General features: G+C 33.5%; 4 protein-coding genes across 4 annotated transcripts; all 4 read right to left on the bottom strand.

The window, feature by feature from the left end:
• Window positions 1-1,252: 1,252 nt before the first annotated feature.
• Window positions 1,253-2,653, bottom strand: LOC108823422 (probable transcription factor At1g61730). Its single transcript, XM_018596618.2, has one exon. The coding sequence runs from the start codon at window positions 2,576-2,578 to the stop codon at window positions 1,409-1,411; it is 1,170 nt and encodes a 389-aa protein (XP_018452120.1). The 5' UTR covers window positions 2,579-2,653; the 3' UTR covers window positions 1,253-1,408.
• A 2,814-nt stretch (window positions 2,654-5,467) lies between these two features.
• Window positions 5,468-10,425, bottom strand: LOC108824043 (sulfite exporter TauE/SafE family protein 2). Its single transcript, XM_018597374.2, has 4 exons — window positions 9,583-10,425; window positions 6,347-6,493; window positions 6,096-6,251; window positions 5,468-5,991 (listed from the first exon to the last, which is right to left on the bottom strand). The coding sequence occupies exons 1-4, from the start codon at window positions 10,354-10,356 to the stop codon at window positions 5,683-5,685; spliced, it is 1,386 nt and encodes a 461-aa protein (XP_018452876.1). The 5' UTR covers window positions 10,357-10,425; the 3' UTR covers window positions 5,468-5,682.
• A 5,023-nt stretch (window positions 10,426-15,448) lies between these two features.
• On the bottom strand, window positions 15,449-16,409 carry LOC130501962 (uncharacterized). The gene is made up of 4 exons (XM_056996775.1): window positions 16,253-16,409; window positions 15,962-16,079; window positions 15,761-15,858; window positions 15,449-15,669 (listed from the first exon to the last, which is right to left on the bottom strand). Exons 1-4 carry the CDS (start codon window positions 16,266-16,268, stop codon window positions 15,605-15,607), a joined length of 297 nt encoding a protein of 98 aa, XP_056852755.1. The 5' UTR covers window positions 16,269-16,409; the 3' UTR covers window positions 15,449-15,604.
• Window positions 16,410-16,900: 491 nt separating this feature from the next.
• On the bottom strand, window positions 16,901-17,221 carry LOC130501964 (uncharacterized). The gene has a single exon (XM_056996778.1). It carries the CDS (start codon window positions 17,219-17,221, stop codon window positions 16,901-16,903), a length of 321 nt encoding a protein of 106 aa, XP_056852758.1.
• Window positions 17,222-18,063: the final 842 nt, after the last annotated feature.

The following is an 18,063-nucleotide window of genomic DNA, read 5'->3' as shown; positions in this document are numbered from 1 at the left end:
CAAATTTGACAAAACTTTGCAACAGAACTGAAAAAACTCTAAATTTGACAAAATTTTGCAACATAACTGAAAATGTTGCACTCTTCAGATATGCTTCCCGGATTTTAAAATATCCTATATTCTAAGGCCTCAAAACGGAATTGTTAATCATTTAGCCATGACTGCTCGATTTTTTCATAGATATCTTTGTTTTTTTAGTTGTTCTATTTTGGTCTAATTATCCAGATCAACTCAAGATTAAGTAGTAGAATAGTTGTTTATTACTAAAAAATAATCGTATGTCGGCTTGAAGCGCAACTTTTGAGATCGGCATCGGCTCCCTCAAACTTTCACCTTCTTCTTCGTAGTCTCGCATTACCTGGTTACCGCCTCCCTGAAACCACATTCATAGCGCCAATGATCGACATTCAAACTGTATAACAAATCTTCTTTTTAACGTCTTTTAATAAATCTCCCACAACTTCACGTTAAATTGTTCTTCTCCTTCTTCCTTTTTCTACCAAAAAGCTCATATAAATGTCGAAACCCACAAATCTCATCACTACTTCCAATTTTTGTATTAAGACTAGCTTTCAAGCCCATCGTCCAACATGGCAACATCCCAGGCTCCAAGCTCATGCTACATGATTTTTAATCCAGCCGTTGTGGACAGATCGTTGCAACTTTTATCGAATTTTTTAAATTCTTTTAGAAATCTTCACTGATAAAACCCTTTGGAACATTTCCAACAAAAACTTAAAACTTTAAATATAAGGTTTTAAGTTTATGTTCTCCGAAAGCAATTCAAAACTTTAAATTATAAGGTTTTTAATAATAAAACTTTATATTTAAAGTTTCCCTATATAAAATTTTATATTTGAAATTTCATATTTTTTAATTTCTCACAATTATGTGTCTTCTATATAATTTTGTTAAATTTTATATTTATCATTTTAGTCCTTATAATAACTTTATGTTACCTCCTCCCACATTGGTAACAATAGAACATTAATGTCTTACAAAGACTTGTTGATCACTTCCATTTACACGCTATATCTTTGTATGGTTTCTACCTTCGAGTTTTAGTTGCTCTAAAAGAGTTACGTCCTACATCAGTAACAGTATAAGATGATTAAATGCCTCATAAAATATCACTAGTCCTTCTATCTTTAGGTTTTAGTGTGGAGCAAATCTATACCAAATGATACGAATTTGTATCACTCATACCTTGTTCATATTTCATCACCTAGCTGCGTCAGGCATTGACAGAATCTACTTCAATGGTGCTTTTATATATAACCAACAAAACCAAAACAGAGAAGTTTCATATGAGAGAAAACCATCAAAATAAACCAGAAAACTACATAGATAGATAGATCATAACAGGGAATAAAAACAAAAAACAAAAGAGAGGCATTTGCACTCAATCTTATATATCTAACAGCTTGTTCTTAGATGCTTCAGCGATCATAGAGGTCACTTCATGCAAAACCTCAGTCTTCTGCAACACATACTCAATTTCCTTGGCCTGCAACAGCTTAAGCTTCTCTTCAACCTTCTTCTTGGTCTCCACCGGAACCAAACTCCACCTCTGTTTCACACAATGCTCATCAACACCAAACCCCGCAATCCCCTTAACAAGAAACGAGTTCTCGAACCAATCATGTTTCTTAGCAGCAACAGACGACTCCACATCTTTCTCATCATCATCACCACCAACCGCTTTACCATTAGGCGAAGCCCCAAAAGAAAGCTCCTGCTTCACGGAGTCGAGCTTCTTAGTCTTCTTCTGGCTCTTTTTCGACGCGCCGTTCGACTTAACGGCGGACTCAAGACCCATCCCATCAGGTCCCCAGATATACTGACACAGCCTATAAGACTTCTGATCATGAGGTTTGGTGAATGACGGTTTCTCTTTACCAATGTATTTCTTCCTTAAGCTCCTAATCTTATCCATAAACTGGTTCTTGCTAACCTCAAAGCTAATAGACTTCTTAATATAATCATAGTACACATTAGTGTCCTCGTAAGGAGACTTCCCCGTCTCCTTCTTGAAATCGATCATACCTTGTAACACGGCAATCTCGTCTTCCTCCGTCCATAGCCTCTGAAACGCGCCGGGCTTCTTCGAGTCCTCTCCGATCTTCTTATCCTCAACATCCTTCTTGACTCGCTTCGAGTTCGTTGTCTCCTTGGAAGAGGAGACTTCGCTAGGCCGCTTCGCTCCTGATTTCTTCGCCGGTAGAGCTAGGGCAACCGGAGGAGGAGGAGGAGCGGGCTTGGCGGTGAGGATGGCTTTGCCAGATCCCTTGTTTTTCGTTGGCTGCTCGGGCTCAGATTCGGAGTCGGTCTCGGTCTCGGATCCGGACTCTGAATCGGAGGCTTGTGTGGCGGCGGGGAGGGAGGCGGTGGGTTTGCCTGGGACGGCGATTGTGACGGCGGCGGCGGAGGAGGAAGGAGGTTTGGCGGGAGCGTCTTCTTCGGATGAGGAGTCGTCGTCCTCTTCTTCTTCTTCTTCCTCGGCGGAAGACTCGACTTCTTCGTCGTCGCTTGAGGATGCGGCGGGTGGATCTTCGAGAGGGTTACGCTTCTTCGACATTGGGGGCAGCTTTGAGGAGAAGTGGTTTTAGGGTTTTTTGGTGTGTCTGTGGGACGGCAAGTACAGTTTAGAGAGAAGGGAATATAAAGAGGAAGTGTGTTGCTGTCTTCCAATAGATACTTTCCTTTTTCTTTCTTTTTCCTTTTTTTTTTTAATTTGGGTTAAGGAATTTAGGATTTAAGGTTTATTGGTTTGGTTAAGAGAGTTTAGTGCTTGGTTGCGTAAATGTAAATGTTGCTTTTACTAATTTTATACATTTTAGTTAATTAATAAAGCGATTTCTTTTGAAAGAAAAGTCAAAAAACAAACTATTTTATTTCTAACCTATTTTAGTTTGGAAAATATTTAATTTTTTGATCCAAAAAAAAGGAAAACATGTAAATTTATTCTAAAATTTCAGAAAAAGAATAACCCAAATGACCAAAGCCCAAATAGAATGAGATCTGAAACTGAAAGAAAAACTAAGCCCAGAAAATTAGATTATTTACTTGAAAAACGATAGGAATGTGTCAGAACGAAAAAGACGGATGTGTCGGAAAAGAAAGAGGAAAGTTCTTCAAAACTTTAACGGTAAGATCCTTCTTGAATATCTTATAATATAATTATAATAATAGTATTTTTTTGAATAAAAATAATAATAATAGTATTTTATTATAAATACATTAATTAATTTTAAATAATAAAGTCTAAACTAATTAGAAAATGATAAATATTTGCCTTTTCTTTATAATAAATTTCTTAAAGATATTGTTTATTTTTCAATATTTTAAATAGTTTTCAATAGATATACACTTAAAATTCACTGAAATTTCTTTTAGTGCATGAGCATTAATATAATTTTTTACCCTCGTTATATGATAATAGCCTAATAAAAATGACTGGCTAGTTGGATTGTTTAGACAGCAGGTGTGGCTTCTTGTTATGGCGCTTGGAGTGATCTTTGCTTTATTATCAACAAGTCTTGTGAGCTTCTATGTTCTCTGTCTTCCTCTGCTCACGATTTCTTGTTTGGAGTCATTTGATCTGGATTTACACTCTCGTAACAGGTTTTTCGGTTATGGTCATTTGTGCGTTGGCATCGTATGTCATTGGTGCCTTCTTTTGCAGTGTGGGAATATGTCTCCAGTTTTTGGAGCATATGTGCGGGTCTTTATAGACCTCTGTTAGTCATCTGAGTTTTCAGGTGACCTTTCTGGTAGTGTGTTTTGGCCACAACGATCCCAAAATTGATGTGGATTATTTGCTTCCCTCGACTTGTGTTTCTTTTCCTCTTAGTGTAGGCTCCAATTGTTGTGGATTGGCTTTCTTTGCCCTTCATTTCAGTCATCCCCATTTAGTATTGTGTGATAGATTTTACTCTGGAGGAGAGTGGGATGTTTGTCGTCCTTTCCAAGAGTAAACTCAGAACAAGAAATGAGAACGAAATCTGAACCGGAACTAGCTACTTGTCTGTATCGTCTTATGGACTGTGAGTTGAATAGTTCTTTTTTGCACCGATTTTGCTTAATTCCAGTGTTTGTAATGTGTTGCTTATTCTCTATAAAGGTTTTTGGAAATAAATATAATTAAGAAAAATGATCAGTTCAATATTAATCTCAAACTTTTATTAGCCTCGCATATTCAAACATCTGCTGCGTCTGGTTTAAAGGAGCTGTTCCAAAACACTCTTTTAACATGTGGGTGACTAACTTAGATAGACTACCAACCAGAGCAAGACTGGTCTCTTGGGGGATGAATGTTCCTATTACCTGCTGCCTCTGCTCAGTTGAACCGGAAACCAGAGACCACCTTTTTATCACTTGTGATCACAGCAGAGCGGTGTGGACTCAGGTACTTTCGCGACTAAACCCTTCATGCCAACCATTTATGAACTGGCAGGAACTCCTTTCTTGGATCAGAGCATCAAACTCCCTCGGACCATCTACACTCCGGAAGATTGCGGCACAAGCAACAGTTTTCCACTTTTGGAAGCAGCGGAACGGAGCGCTCCACAACAGCACTCTCGCCACTACTAGCGTCACTACGGGATTGATCTATAGGGATGTTAAGAATACGATTTTAGCCAGGACGAGTCGCAAGAACTTTCGATCTCTCCTGTCTCTTTGGATTATGTAATCTCTTGTTTTCAAAACTTTTTTAGCTCTGCCTTGTTTTTATTTGTTTTTGCCGGGGCAGAGTTTGTAGTAGATCCTAGTTTGTAAAATCTAAGCATCATTAATATGATATTAACATTCTTGGCAAAAAAAAGAAAAGAAAAAGGCGGTACGGTACAAGGTGTAAGATTTAGTACATGTGTGACTTATGTAAACATGAATCTTCCAGGCAGTGTTGTTATGCTGGAATGAGATAGTTTTCTATTTACGAAAGCTCTTAAGCTGTATATAATTGTGGCAAAAAAATATCCAAAAATGCATAATAGGAGTTTTTGTCTTACAACATATCTTATTTTGACCATGTATTTCAGAATGCACGAGATGTGCATTTTGAATATAGATTTAAAAATCATACAAAAATGTAGAAAAATCTAATGAACAATGGAACAACGAGCAACAAAAACATGCAAGGATTGAACACGGTGGGTATAATAGGAACAACGAACAACGAGCATAATAGGAGTTTTTGTCTTACAACATATCTTATTTTGACCATGTATTTCAGAATGCACGAGATGTGCATTTTGAATATAGATTTAAAAATCATACAAAAATCTATTGAACAATGGAACAACGAACAACGAGCATAATAGGAGTTTTTGTCTTACAACATATCTTATTTTGACCATGTATTTCAGAATGCACGAGATGTGCATTTTGAATATAGATTTAAAAATCATACAAAAATGGGAAAAATCTAATAAACAATGGAACAACGAACAACGAGCATAATAGGAGTTTTTGTCTTACAACATATCTTATTTTGACCATGTATTTCAGAATGCACGAGATGTGCATTTTGAATATAGATTTAAAAATCATACAAAAATGTAGAAAAATCTAATGAACAATGGAACAACGAGCAACAAAAACATGCAAGGATTGAACACGGTGGATATACACATATATTATGAACTATTAACCAAAGAAATCAAAACCTTTTGTTTGGTCTCAACAAGGTAATTTGAAACCCATGTAACTGCCAGAGATAAAATCATTCCAAACATCAAGAGCTCCATAGCTGGTCATCAACACAATGCTCAGTGCCATGACGATACCAACCGAGAACACAATTATCGAAGCCCTTCCATACTGGGTTATAACCTTTTGGACCACCATCAGTCCAACGAGTGATGCCACAAAACACACAATCGCAAATAGACTCGCAGTTCCAGTATGTTCCATGCCTAGTAACAAGTATTGAATCGCAGACATTGTCGATGAAAACAATACCATGAAAGAACAAGTTGCTGCAGTTACCTACACCAAAAATCAAAATATAGTTTTTTAATTGAATATGACTAAACAGAGTCTTTTTACTTGATCTACTTTCTTTTTGATTGAGCCAATAACTTATACATTACCTCAGGAGCGATACCAACTTGTAGGAGGAGAGGGCTAATGAGCATTCCGCCTCCAATACCAAAAACACCACCCAAAACTCCAGCTAATAGAGCCATTACTGGAAACATGCACTTGTTTGATCTTCCTCCATCATTTGATCTCAGATTTTCTACATCCTGCACGTGCAAATTTCTTTTCAATATTCGTCAATTCTGTATATTCAAAAAGATTGCAACTAATAAGTGTTTGAAGGAGTAGTGTGAAACCGAACCTTTACTGGGACTTGGTGATCACAACATTGGCTGCCTTGAACATTTTCGCTGAAGCAGATCCAAAGAGTGAAGAAGAGAGTGAGGGGTATTTGAGTTGATGAGAGGAGCCAGTAAGTGATTCCACATGGCTCGATTGATATGATTCCCTGCAAATGCAAAGTATTGAAGTTCTTAAGTTAATGGAATGTAAATTACTTAGTACTGAAGAGGAGTGTTCATTAGTTGGTACGTAAAGTATCTTTTATAGTGTCTTTAAAATTTATTTAGAGTATAAAGTCGTCATATTACCAAAGATTATTCAACAAAACTGAGAAACAAATAAAACTAATATATGATTTAATTAAATCATTCCTAAAACGAAAAATGGTAGGAAAAAGTTCAACTGGATTTTGTATAGTATCTAGATTTTCAGAAGAGAATCCACCCTACCCAAAATTATAATAAAAATAACCAAATCATAGTGAAAAGGAACACATATAGTTTAGAATTCAAAACAAATCTAGATATTTTTTTACCAAGAATTTACTTGCATGTGTACTTTTTCTTAAGAAGAAAAATATAGAAAACAAAACAAAATAGTAGCCCAAGCATCTCTGAAAGGTTACGGAATCTTAAAAAGAGCAAAGTTTATTAAAGATAGTAAGAAGAAAAAGACACGAATTTTTCGACATAGGACCAAAATCTAGAAACCACATCATTGATGATAGTCTGTTTTCACGTGAAAGGGTTCGTCATCGCTATTAACCAAAAAAGTTCCCTATCGCTTTTCAAACGCATCTTCGACATGTGATCCACCCTCCCCCAGATTTTTTTTTTTAAAAGCAATAAAACTAAATTGCATGTAGGTAGATGAGAACAATTCAAACGTGATTAATTTACTTATCATTTAACCTCTTAAATTTCACCTAATTATTCAAATATAAATACCTACTGTATAATTATCACGTTCCTCATTAGTTAACAGACACAATAACCATATTTAAGACATGGAAATCTATTCTATTAATTTTACAGCATGACCGATTGATACATGTTAGATCCAATTATTTACAATCTACTTTTTGAAATAACTAACTGCCAATATAATTAACATATATAATATAACGTGACTTGTGATATTTTATAACTTCCCTTCCCATTTACTTTCTATAATTTAGGGATGCACTATTTTGAAAAGAAAAAAAATTACATACACATCTATTATATGCTTTGATTTCCCCATATCTGACACCATTTTTTATATATATTACCAATAAAAATTAATAACATTTATATTTATAGTATCAATAACTGTTTTTACAAATAAATACATAACTATACCAACTTTAAATATCAGTATGTTTGAATAAAAATATAGAACAATTCAAATAATTTTAAATTTATGGATTAAAAATTGTTTCTGGGTCATTTTGTTTATAAATAAATTTTAGTATATTTAGGTATTTAGAAAATTAATGTAGGTGGGTATATAATTTTATTTTAAAATTTTGGATATCTATTTGATTCGCAGTTTGATTCCGTTTCAAATTTAACTTTTTGGTTCCAGAAATATAGAATTCACTTGATTATTTATGAATTTGGTTCACATTTGCTTTTGGTTATTTGGTTTTGTATAAATATGTCCAAACCTATACAATATCTTATATAGTGTGTTTGAGTATCCATTCGAGTTCGGTTAAGATCTATACGGATTTTCAGATTTTCTGGATTAAATATTTCATTTCCTTTCGGGTATTTTTAAAATTTTAGTTCGGATTCGAATAACCCGTTAAAATTATTTTAAAATATTTTAAAATTCATATCTAATTTAAATTTCATAAATCTAAAAGAAAAATAATATCTATTCTATTAATCAATTTTTCTAGATATTATTTAGTTCTTTCGTTTCATGTCTTGGGTTTTATAATTAACCTCTCATATATTAAAAGTAATATCTTTCAAAAAATTCAAAAAATTTATTCAGTTTTTCGGTGCGGGTTGGATTTGATATTGGTTTTTGGGTATATAGTATGAGACTTTGATATTTAAGTCGATTCCGAGATAGATTTTTTGGATACAAACATTCTTCACTAATTATGTTAGATAATTACTGAGAAAATATAATATGTTGCAAATTTAGGAATAAAGTTTAAAAATAATTTCTGAAATACATATGGCAGACATGTGTAGTTATGCAACTTGACATATTTAATATACTTACCAAAAATTATACTAAATTAAATTATTATTAATTATAAATATAACTAAAAAAAACAAAAATATAAAGATTATTTAAAAATAAAAAATAAAACAAAAAATATACCCGCCCTAGTTGTATCTAGTTGTATTTTTGTTTAAGGGCGGGTCAGAATCTAGTTGTATTTAAAATACTATTTCTTCTATTTCTAGAAAATGCATTTTTGTGTGTTTAATACATATAAAATATATTTAATTCTAATAATAAATATATTATTTTCCATGATTACTAGTTTTCTATAATTTTGACCAATCGAATTTTAATAATTACAATCAATTTTGTAGTTTTATAACTTATCATTATTAAATAGTAAAAATTGCCTAAAAATATGAAGCACCTATATTTTTGAAAAACAGTTTTAAGAAACATTTAACTTTTTGAAATAAAGTGAATACAAGACTAACTGTAGAAATTCCTGTGTTTAACCAAGTATTCATTAATACTTACATATTCGAGAGTTTAGGATTAAAATTCTAAAAATGTGTTTTGCTATCATTGAAACAAGTTTATATATAGGAGTTTTTATGAACTTGAAAATTTGTATAAATGTTTTGTAAAATCCTCGATTTAATAATTATCATAATATATAATGAAAATAATTAAATTTAGTGTCAAAACCTACATAGAACAAAATTTGAGTCATATCTTACAAAAAATTTGTTACAAATCATTATTAATGATAATCCATATCATGAGTGGATTATTAATTTACTAGTAATGTAACATGAATTTAGCATTTAGTAAACGAATACTAATTAAAAAACTCGTGAGACGTGACAAAGGAAGTTTCACTCGATGCCAAAAAGGAAGCTTCACTCAAATTAGCGAAATACTATATTATCATGATTACCAAATAATTTAATATTTGGATATTTCCACAAACTTGCAAAGTTTTTTTTCCTTTCTTTATCTCATAACCTTAAAAGTCGTAATTAATTGAATACGGTTCAATGAATGTAACATTAATACCAATACTGATTAACTAAATGTTATCGTTACCTCGCCGTATTTGTTTCCGCGAAGAAGATAAACTGCAAAGTAAGAGAGCCAAATAACCACCAAAACTCCAAGCTTCATCCATGGAAACCTCTTTGGTCTCTCATAATCTTCCAAAAGAGGCAACTTCACACTCTCCATCTTCTCATCTTCTTCTCCGATGACCATACTCGCCTCTCTGACCTTCACCATCTCCGACTCCAACCTCCAGTAATAAACCCCGTTTCCAAACGTCTTCACCGTCGACCACGCAAGAAACACGGCGAAGAGACTCGTTATAAGCCAGTTTGGGAACACGAGGTTGCATATCACTCCGACACTAACTCCAAGAAGCATACACGGTTCAAGAAGCAGAGCTAAGTCGAAGTCTATCATCGTCTTGCCTCCAGCTTTAGGGTTTCTGACGAAAAGATTGCACCCCACGTTTGCTATGGATCCTCCTGTTACCATGAAAGCAGAGAAGCTTGAAGCTGTTTTCAGGTCGAGTCCGGCGACGATAGTCATTATAGGAACGTATAACCCTCCTCCGCCGATACCGCCGGCGCTTGAGATAGTTGCGGCGAGGAAAGAGAGTACAACGGCGATGAGTGTTGATGCGGTTAGTTCGATCTTTGGTTGGTTGAATTTGGTCGGAAAGTCGAGCCATGAGCTGGTTGTGTTGAGGAGTTGATGGATGGGGAGGAAGATAAAGGAAGGTTCTGGTTCTGCCATTGATGGAGTTAAAAGCATGGTGATGGTGAGGAAGGAGAGAGTTAGAGGGACGAGATTGTTTCTCATTTTTATGTTTGGGGTTGTTTTCTAATTTTAAAAGTTTTGGGGTTTTTAGAAGATGTTGAGATTTTTATGTGTGTGTGACATTTCTGTTTAGAAGTTTAAATAGGAGAAGCAATTCGAGAGAGAGAGAGAGAGTTATGCATGTCATTGTCAAGTAGAAAAGGAAAAGAAAAATAATTACAAATAAATGAAAACGTAAAGAACCAATCAACTTTTGACAAGTAAGGAAAGAGCTTTTGCAAGTGGGGAGAAAAGTGCTGAGACATGCCACATAGATGTTTTGGACATTATCTTATTCATTCTTGTCAGCATCTTTATCCCTAAAATATTAGTAAATAAAGAAAATAATATAATATCAGTAAATACAAAGATAATAAAATAATATGTAGATATCTTAATTTTGTGATATGCATACAAAATACTTCACATGAAATAATTTTACATGAATATAATAAATTTTGAAATATCTATATATATTATTTTTCTATATATATTATTTTCGAGAAATATATTTATATATAATTTCATTGAGATATTATAAATAGAGTTTTTTATTTTGTTTCTCATCAATTGTAAAATAAATAATATAATAAACCAAACAAATGACTCATTACAATGAATTGCTGCATTATATATACATATATAAATAATATTTCTTTTTTTGGTAAAAATATATAAATACTGTTAAGAGAATATAAAATTTATTATATTATCCTTCAATTGATATTGGTCTAAGGTATTGGTCTATGTTAAAAAAAAGATATTGGTTTAAGGTTGAAACCTGTACTTACAATTTATAATTTTATATACACCAACAAGGTAAGCCTAAATTTTTCTTTTGAAAATCCCCATGTTCCACCACATGCAGATATATGTATAATTTTTCTTACGTCAACCCACATGCAAGAAATTATACCATAAACCCGACATGCAAATAATTTTTTTTGGTCATAAGCAAAATATTTAATATGTTTAATCAAACGGTGACATTCTTATGATTTGTCCAATGTTTTCTAGATGGAAGTGAGCAGGTATTTGTCAAATCAATCTAGTATTTATATCTGTATTTATTTTATTTAAGAGTTTTAATAGTGTAATACTTATCTTTAAACTCATGAGTTGGCAGAAAATATACTTCGTGTAATGTTTCGCTTTATGTTTGGCAAAAAATATACCTTTTTTTACAAAAAAAAAACTCGTTGTTTGCATATACGACCAGTTGATAATAATAGTATATGATACTTAATTATCGACTCTATAAACTAGATGTTAACGAATCCTTCACGTGTACACGAACTAACTTGCTCAACTAACTGGTTAAATTGTTTTCGGGATTACTTTTACAAAAAGAATTGTTTTCCGGTTTTTGGATAACCGATTAAATAGTTTGTACCAAATTTTAAACCCTTATATTAACGGTGAAAGAACCTTTTAATTTATTCTTAAAATTTTGTGTTGATTATCTTTTATTTCTTTTAAAAAATGAATTTTAGCCGTTAATGTGGATAAAAAAGAACCAAATTAACAGTTTAGAAGGTTTGAGTTCATGGTTTAGCAACAAATGAGAAGATATCAATTTTAGAAATTGTCCAATGTTCTCTTGACGAGTTTCCATCGTAGAGAGTAGAGAGACGTTGTAAATTTTAATCCTTGATTTTTGCAGAAGCATTAACTGCTCTTCTAGCCTTCTATAGAACGCATACCTTCATAAGACTATTGTCTTTGTTGTGTGTATTGTGTTTGTTTTTCTTTGATTTGGATAATTTTTCGGGTACTGTTTATCCATTTTTTTTATGAAATACCTACTGGTATTATTTTATGTTTTGATTTCTTGTAATACTTTAAAATTTTCTGTCCATGTGGCTCAATAAAAAAAACATCGTTAAAAACAATGACTTTTTCTTGTTTTTTGATCGTTTTTCGTTTTGAACGCATCCACTCATTTGTAATTATTAGACTTATTTAAAAGTTTCTCAAGAAAAACTCAATTATAAATTTATAATTATGTAGCTATTATATATGTAAATCTTACAATCAATACCAATCGTCGTTTTGTTTATTAGAATATCCACATCAAAACTTAGAGATAAGTTAGTCTAGTAGTTAGTCTAAACTGGCTTCAAACAAAATCTTGAAACAATAATAATGAAAATACGGTTCAGAAAGAATTGGTTTTCGCTTCCCAACACTATGTTGTTCCTAAGGAAAATCTAATACGTGATTGATATACACCAAACTTCAAGAGATTACTGCTAGATTACCACCACTTGGTTATCCAAGATAACAACCGTGTCATTTTCTTATAAACATTTTCTAAAACCTCATGATTGCAATATATGCGAATTTCTGTTTTATAAAGTCGGCAAACATCATATACATATAAAAATATACGAATCAACGAACTCAAAACTTTCTTTTCATTCTAAGAAATGCATGATCTATACATAAAAAACCTTAGAAATGTAAATCTCTTATATATTCTCTCTCAGTGGTCCTTAAGGTTGTTTACCTTTGTGTAGAATAATGTCTCCTAAAACATCTCATAATCTGTATAGTAGATCGCATTTCACCCCTAAGAACGACCGTACATACTCAATAATACCCAATCGTTATACTCCATTAATTCGAGATATCAGGTAATAGAAAAATCATCCAAAAGGTTGCACAAAAAAAAATAGGTAATAGAAAAACCATCAGAAGGTACTATTTAAATTATAAATCATGGTTATATATATATGTGTTCTGCTAAAAAAAAAAAAAAAAAAAAAAAAAAAAAAAAAAAAAAAGGTTATATATATATGTGCAGATGAGTAGCATACTGGACCAACATTAAGATACTATTAAGATATTATATAAATGTGTCGTAAACAAATACGAATTAATTTTGAAGAAAGCCAAAAAAAATTTAAAAAAAGAAATTTTGATTAGATAATTATCCTTTCAGAGTTTGTATATTAATTACGTGAATGAATAATTTTACAGTTTTTTATTTCATATTTATTTAGCCTCATATTTATATTAATCTCAAATTTTTGGTTTTTTCAATTAAGAAAACTTTCTTATCTCACTAAATTTAATTTTCTTAGTCTTAAAATAGATACTGTATTCGATCTCCCAGACCATTCAGATGTTGATCATAATCATGAATATATTTTCTTTGCATCCAACAAATGTTGTTGACTTAGAAATTTAAAACATTTCTATAATTAAGAGTGTTTTAGAATATTTATGCATAATGATGGATATTGTATTAAATATTTAAGCTTCTGAACCTGAATCTGGGAAAATTAATCGACAAGTTACAATTATTGTTTGGACAGATATACAACTTGTCTTTGTACAAGTTTATATATCAAGCCATGTGGCTGATTAAGAAAATATCACTAAAGTCTTATTGTCTGGAGAAAACATTTTAAAAAATCTCTTAAGCTCTACGACTATTTTCTTATTAGAAACTAGACCAAACAGGTTCTTTACATTATCTGGAGCAAATATCGTATGGTTTTCATGCACTTTATTTTATGAGTTGTGCACTTTCCGGTAAAAAGTCGTAATCGATCATTCGTAATAACATTATTGTAATCTTCAACTGTTTGCCTCTTGGGAAGTCACCTGGGTCGTGCAGTGCTTATACTTTTATCCAACCATAAACATCCAATCGCTTAAAGAACTTCTTTTAGTTTAAAAAAATAGGTAAAACATATACACAGACAACGATTAGTATATGCCCTTGTAAATAGGATTTCAAAAATTAGATCAATCTATATTTATGTTGTTGAATTAGCAACATTCTGAATAACTTTTTACTTTACACTCCATCAATCAAGATACAGCCTATATACTGAACTAATCAAAATCTGACACATCTAGTCAAGTAAGATCAGCCGACATCTCATATTTGCTCCCATTCAGCAAAACATGCCGTCCCAACCAACTTCAATATAACAGTTTGCGTGCATCCTATGACTCTTATTGTGCCACGTGTTAAACACCTCTAAACAGAACACTACCTTCCCTTGATTCCTACCTCGTCCCATCTTCATCCAACGCGGTCCTTATTCACTGCCATTGTTGACCCACGTAAGGCTCATTCATTTGATCCAGCTCGTGGGTCCTGGTAAAAGAGTCAAATGAGTTTAGTCGACTGTCGACCCAAACCCAACCCGTTTCTCTCTGTAGTAAGCGCCAAGGTTTTGGTTTTGAGCCGTTATCTTGACGTTTATATGAGAACTCTGTGGATGTGGAAACGGGGTTGGTGAGAACGGAGACTGATCCATAAGATGAAAAAAACATTGCCTAAACATTTGAGTCAACATAGAAATAATAAAGAAAATGGCAAATATGAGTTTAGAGACTTTTGTTGTCGGATCTTACCTGTAAAGAGTCGATCTCTTTATTTTATAGCCTGTTTGAGTTAGAGACTGAGTCACAATATCATATTCGGCTTTTGTGTGTTGGTTTGGCAGGAAACTACAGGAAGAGCTAAAGCAATGAACTCAACCTGCAAATCAAAGGAGCTGAAAAACCGGTGAGTCGATTCATTCTCCTACCCCTACAACATCATCAAGGTTTCATCTTTTGAAAATGTCTCGGACTCCCATTTCCATTTATCAAGATCACTGATTCAACTCTCTGTGTCCTTTAGCTGCTAGTATGGTACAACAGTTGGGTATGGAGATATGTTCATGGGAAGACCACTTGGAGTGTCTCTTGACGCATTGACTATTCTATTTCTTCCACACCCGAACCAACCCAAGACGTGGATGAAAGATCAGACTCTAATACAATGTGATGATTGTCAGATGAATTCGAGAAGGAAGATCTGGTGCAGAGAAGGCTATGGGAAAAGCAGAATCTTGAGAACTACTTTTGCAGAAATGAGGGATACACATGACAATTAAACAAGTTCCAGAGGAACATCTGTTACTTTGTTGTTAATAAGATATGTAAACAAAAAAAACAAACCATTTACGAGAAGAGACGGCATTACTTGTACTGGTACCACAAATCAAATCTCAGTTTAGCGTATACAAGTTGGATCACGTTTGATTATTGGCATGGTTCGGTTTTGACTAACTTCATGTTCACCCAATGATTAATACGAAAGATTAGAACTATCAGGATTTATGAAGGAAGCTTTTGTTTGTTGTTATTACTAGAAACAAAAGAGAGAGAGGTACAGAGAATTAACACATGACAGAGATAAGTCTCCCCTGGTTGTGCTAGCAAGGGTGGAAACTAGTAGATATGGTCAAACATTGCTCTGCTTATACATCTTGGTGTCCAACACTTGCTTCCCGCACATGGCACACACTCCTGCACAACCATGAATCAGTTTATTGAGTTACACCCTTACATGGCTATCTAATTAGAGGTAGTATAACAGATAGGTATGTAATATTTTTACCTTTGCTATAGGCACAAGTGTGACAATATTTACCATCTTGATGCACTTGCTGCTTGCAGATCGTGCACTTGGTGGTAGCAGTACCGTAAGGTGTCCATCTACAAAAGCAAAAAGAAACATCAGAATCAGACATGAAAATAACAAACATCCCCAAAGCTTACACCTTTATGGCTATTTTCGAAGTTTCTAGATTGTTGTTACCTGTTCTTCTTGGAGAGAAGTTTGTTCTCGTTGATCTTGCGGCCGCCACCTTCGGTAACATTACGAGCACCGTCCTTCCACTTATCTGGAACTATCACCTTTGATAACTTCTTCTCGCCTAAAACAAAAGTAAAGATTCAGAGAAAAGGTTCACGCTTCTGCACTAATATTAAACAGATCTGAGATAACCAAATCGAATCTTAGAGATCATTAATTAGGGTTCGATGATCGATACGAATACGGAATTGAAGATGTGAGATGAAAATAAGAGGAGGTTGTTGAAGGACTTACACTTATCGCACACCATCTTCGTCGTCTCCCAAGAGATTGATTGATGAAGAAACCCTAACGCCCAATTCGATTCGACACGAAAGAGAGAGAGAGAGAAGCTAACTCCGTATTTATTAGTAACTTTATTTTTTTTCCTTTTCTGGAATCTCTGATTACCGTTTGTCGGTTAAAACGCGCGGCTAGAGGCGGAATCACGTTTTATTTTGGCGCACCCGCAAATAGCAAAATAGCTATCATTGGTAACATTACTAGATTTTTTTTTTTTCTCTTCACAGATTATCTCACGTAAAATTCTTAAATATTACTAATATATAAATATTAATTCCCTTAAATATTTGATTATTTAACCTTTGAGAAATTATGAAAAAATTGTACAAAAATAAACCAAAACTTTGTATTGGGTTACTCATGTATTTTTGGTATGGGAGAATGTCAAAAAAAAAAAAAAAGTAAAAACAGAAAACATAAAAGGTTGAGATTTAGGTATTACAGAATTTTTTTTTCCAATTTCCAACATATATATAAAAACAACCTTCACATAAATATATATATGATTATTTGTTACAGTATTATTATTATTTTTTAAATACAAAATGATGATTAATAATAATTGGATGAAAAAGACATTGATGGAAAAAAAAAAGATGATTAATAATAATTGTCATGATCATACACAAGACAATCTAGCTTATCCTCAGACCAAGCCATTGCTTGTTCCTTACGGCCACCTTTAGATTTGTTGGCCGACTTTTTAGCCGGTGAGACATGGCAATCACTGCACTTGGACCTTTCACATTTCCCCGTGAATTTCGAGTGGTTGGTCGGTTTTGATGGCACTTTGGCAAATACTCCAAAAGCTGGTGGTGAATCGAACTGGTTCACGAATTGGTTTGCGGGTCGCGGGTTTAATTCTGAAGGACGAATCATCAATGTCCGAACAACACCGTGTTGACAACCTTCTCTCTTCATTTTTCTTACTTGGATTCGAGACTTGATGAATTGTAGAATCTACAGTTATGCACATATATAGAAACATATACTTGAGGAACACTGCTTACCAGATGTGTTTGGAGCTCAAGAAAATACGAATGGTCAACTATACTTGTGCCCCAACAACTTTTCATCATTTTAATATTGGTTTATTAAGGTTTGGCCTGCACTGGGTGGGGGACTTCTTAAAAGTCTTTCCAAAAATATTGAAACCAAATTGTCGACTGTTCTCACTTCTCATCGACAGAGATTAAGAGTCATTATCATGAATTTTAAGTTAACCGGGAACATCCTGTTCTATCTGTTAACTAAATGTTGTAGAAAAAAGCTTCTAAAAGGTAAAATGTCGTATATTCTCCATTTGCATGACCATAGGCTTTGGCAGGTGCTAGCTTCATCTATTTCTTCAGCGTGGCAGGAACAATGCACAACATTGTTAGGAAAATGCCAATGTTTCTTCAGGATCATAATGATCTGAACAAACTTGTTTTCTTCTACCAAGGATCTGGAATGCAGCTTGGATCTGACCGGATTCACGGTTGGATTGCTCTTGGTGTTTGTCACCAATGTGCTTGTTCAAGTTTGGATCCTCACTTCTTTTGGCTCTGCTCGTATCGTTGTGGGCTGTGAAGAAAGTTGTTTACTTGGATAATTGGAAGACTGGATATGGGATTCATCCGTATTTGCCATCGAGTTGGCGTTGAAGAAACGTCCTTTACAAGGTAATGGGTTTAGGTCTCGGAAAACATCTCTGAACATGTTGCGTTTTAATTCGAATGGTTTGAATCAGTGTAGTGCAAAAAATGTCAGATGGTTTGTAT

The sequence above is a fragment of the Raphanus sativus genome, unplaced genomic scaffold (genome assembly GCF_000801105.2).
Source record: "Raphanus sativus cultivar WK10039 unplaced genomic scaffold, ASM80110v3 Scaffold0353, whole genome shotgun sequence".
Classification (NCBI taxonomy): domain Eukaryota; kingdom Viridiplantae; phylum Streptophyta; class Magnoliopsida; order Brassicales; family Brassicaceae; genus Raphanus; species Raphanus sativus.
Note: the sequence above shows the minus strand (reverse complement) of the source record. Positions and strands in the feature narration are given on the sequence as shown.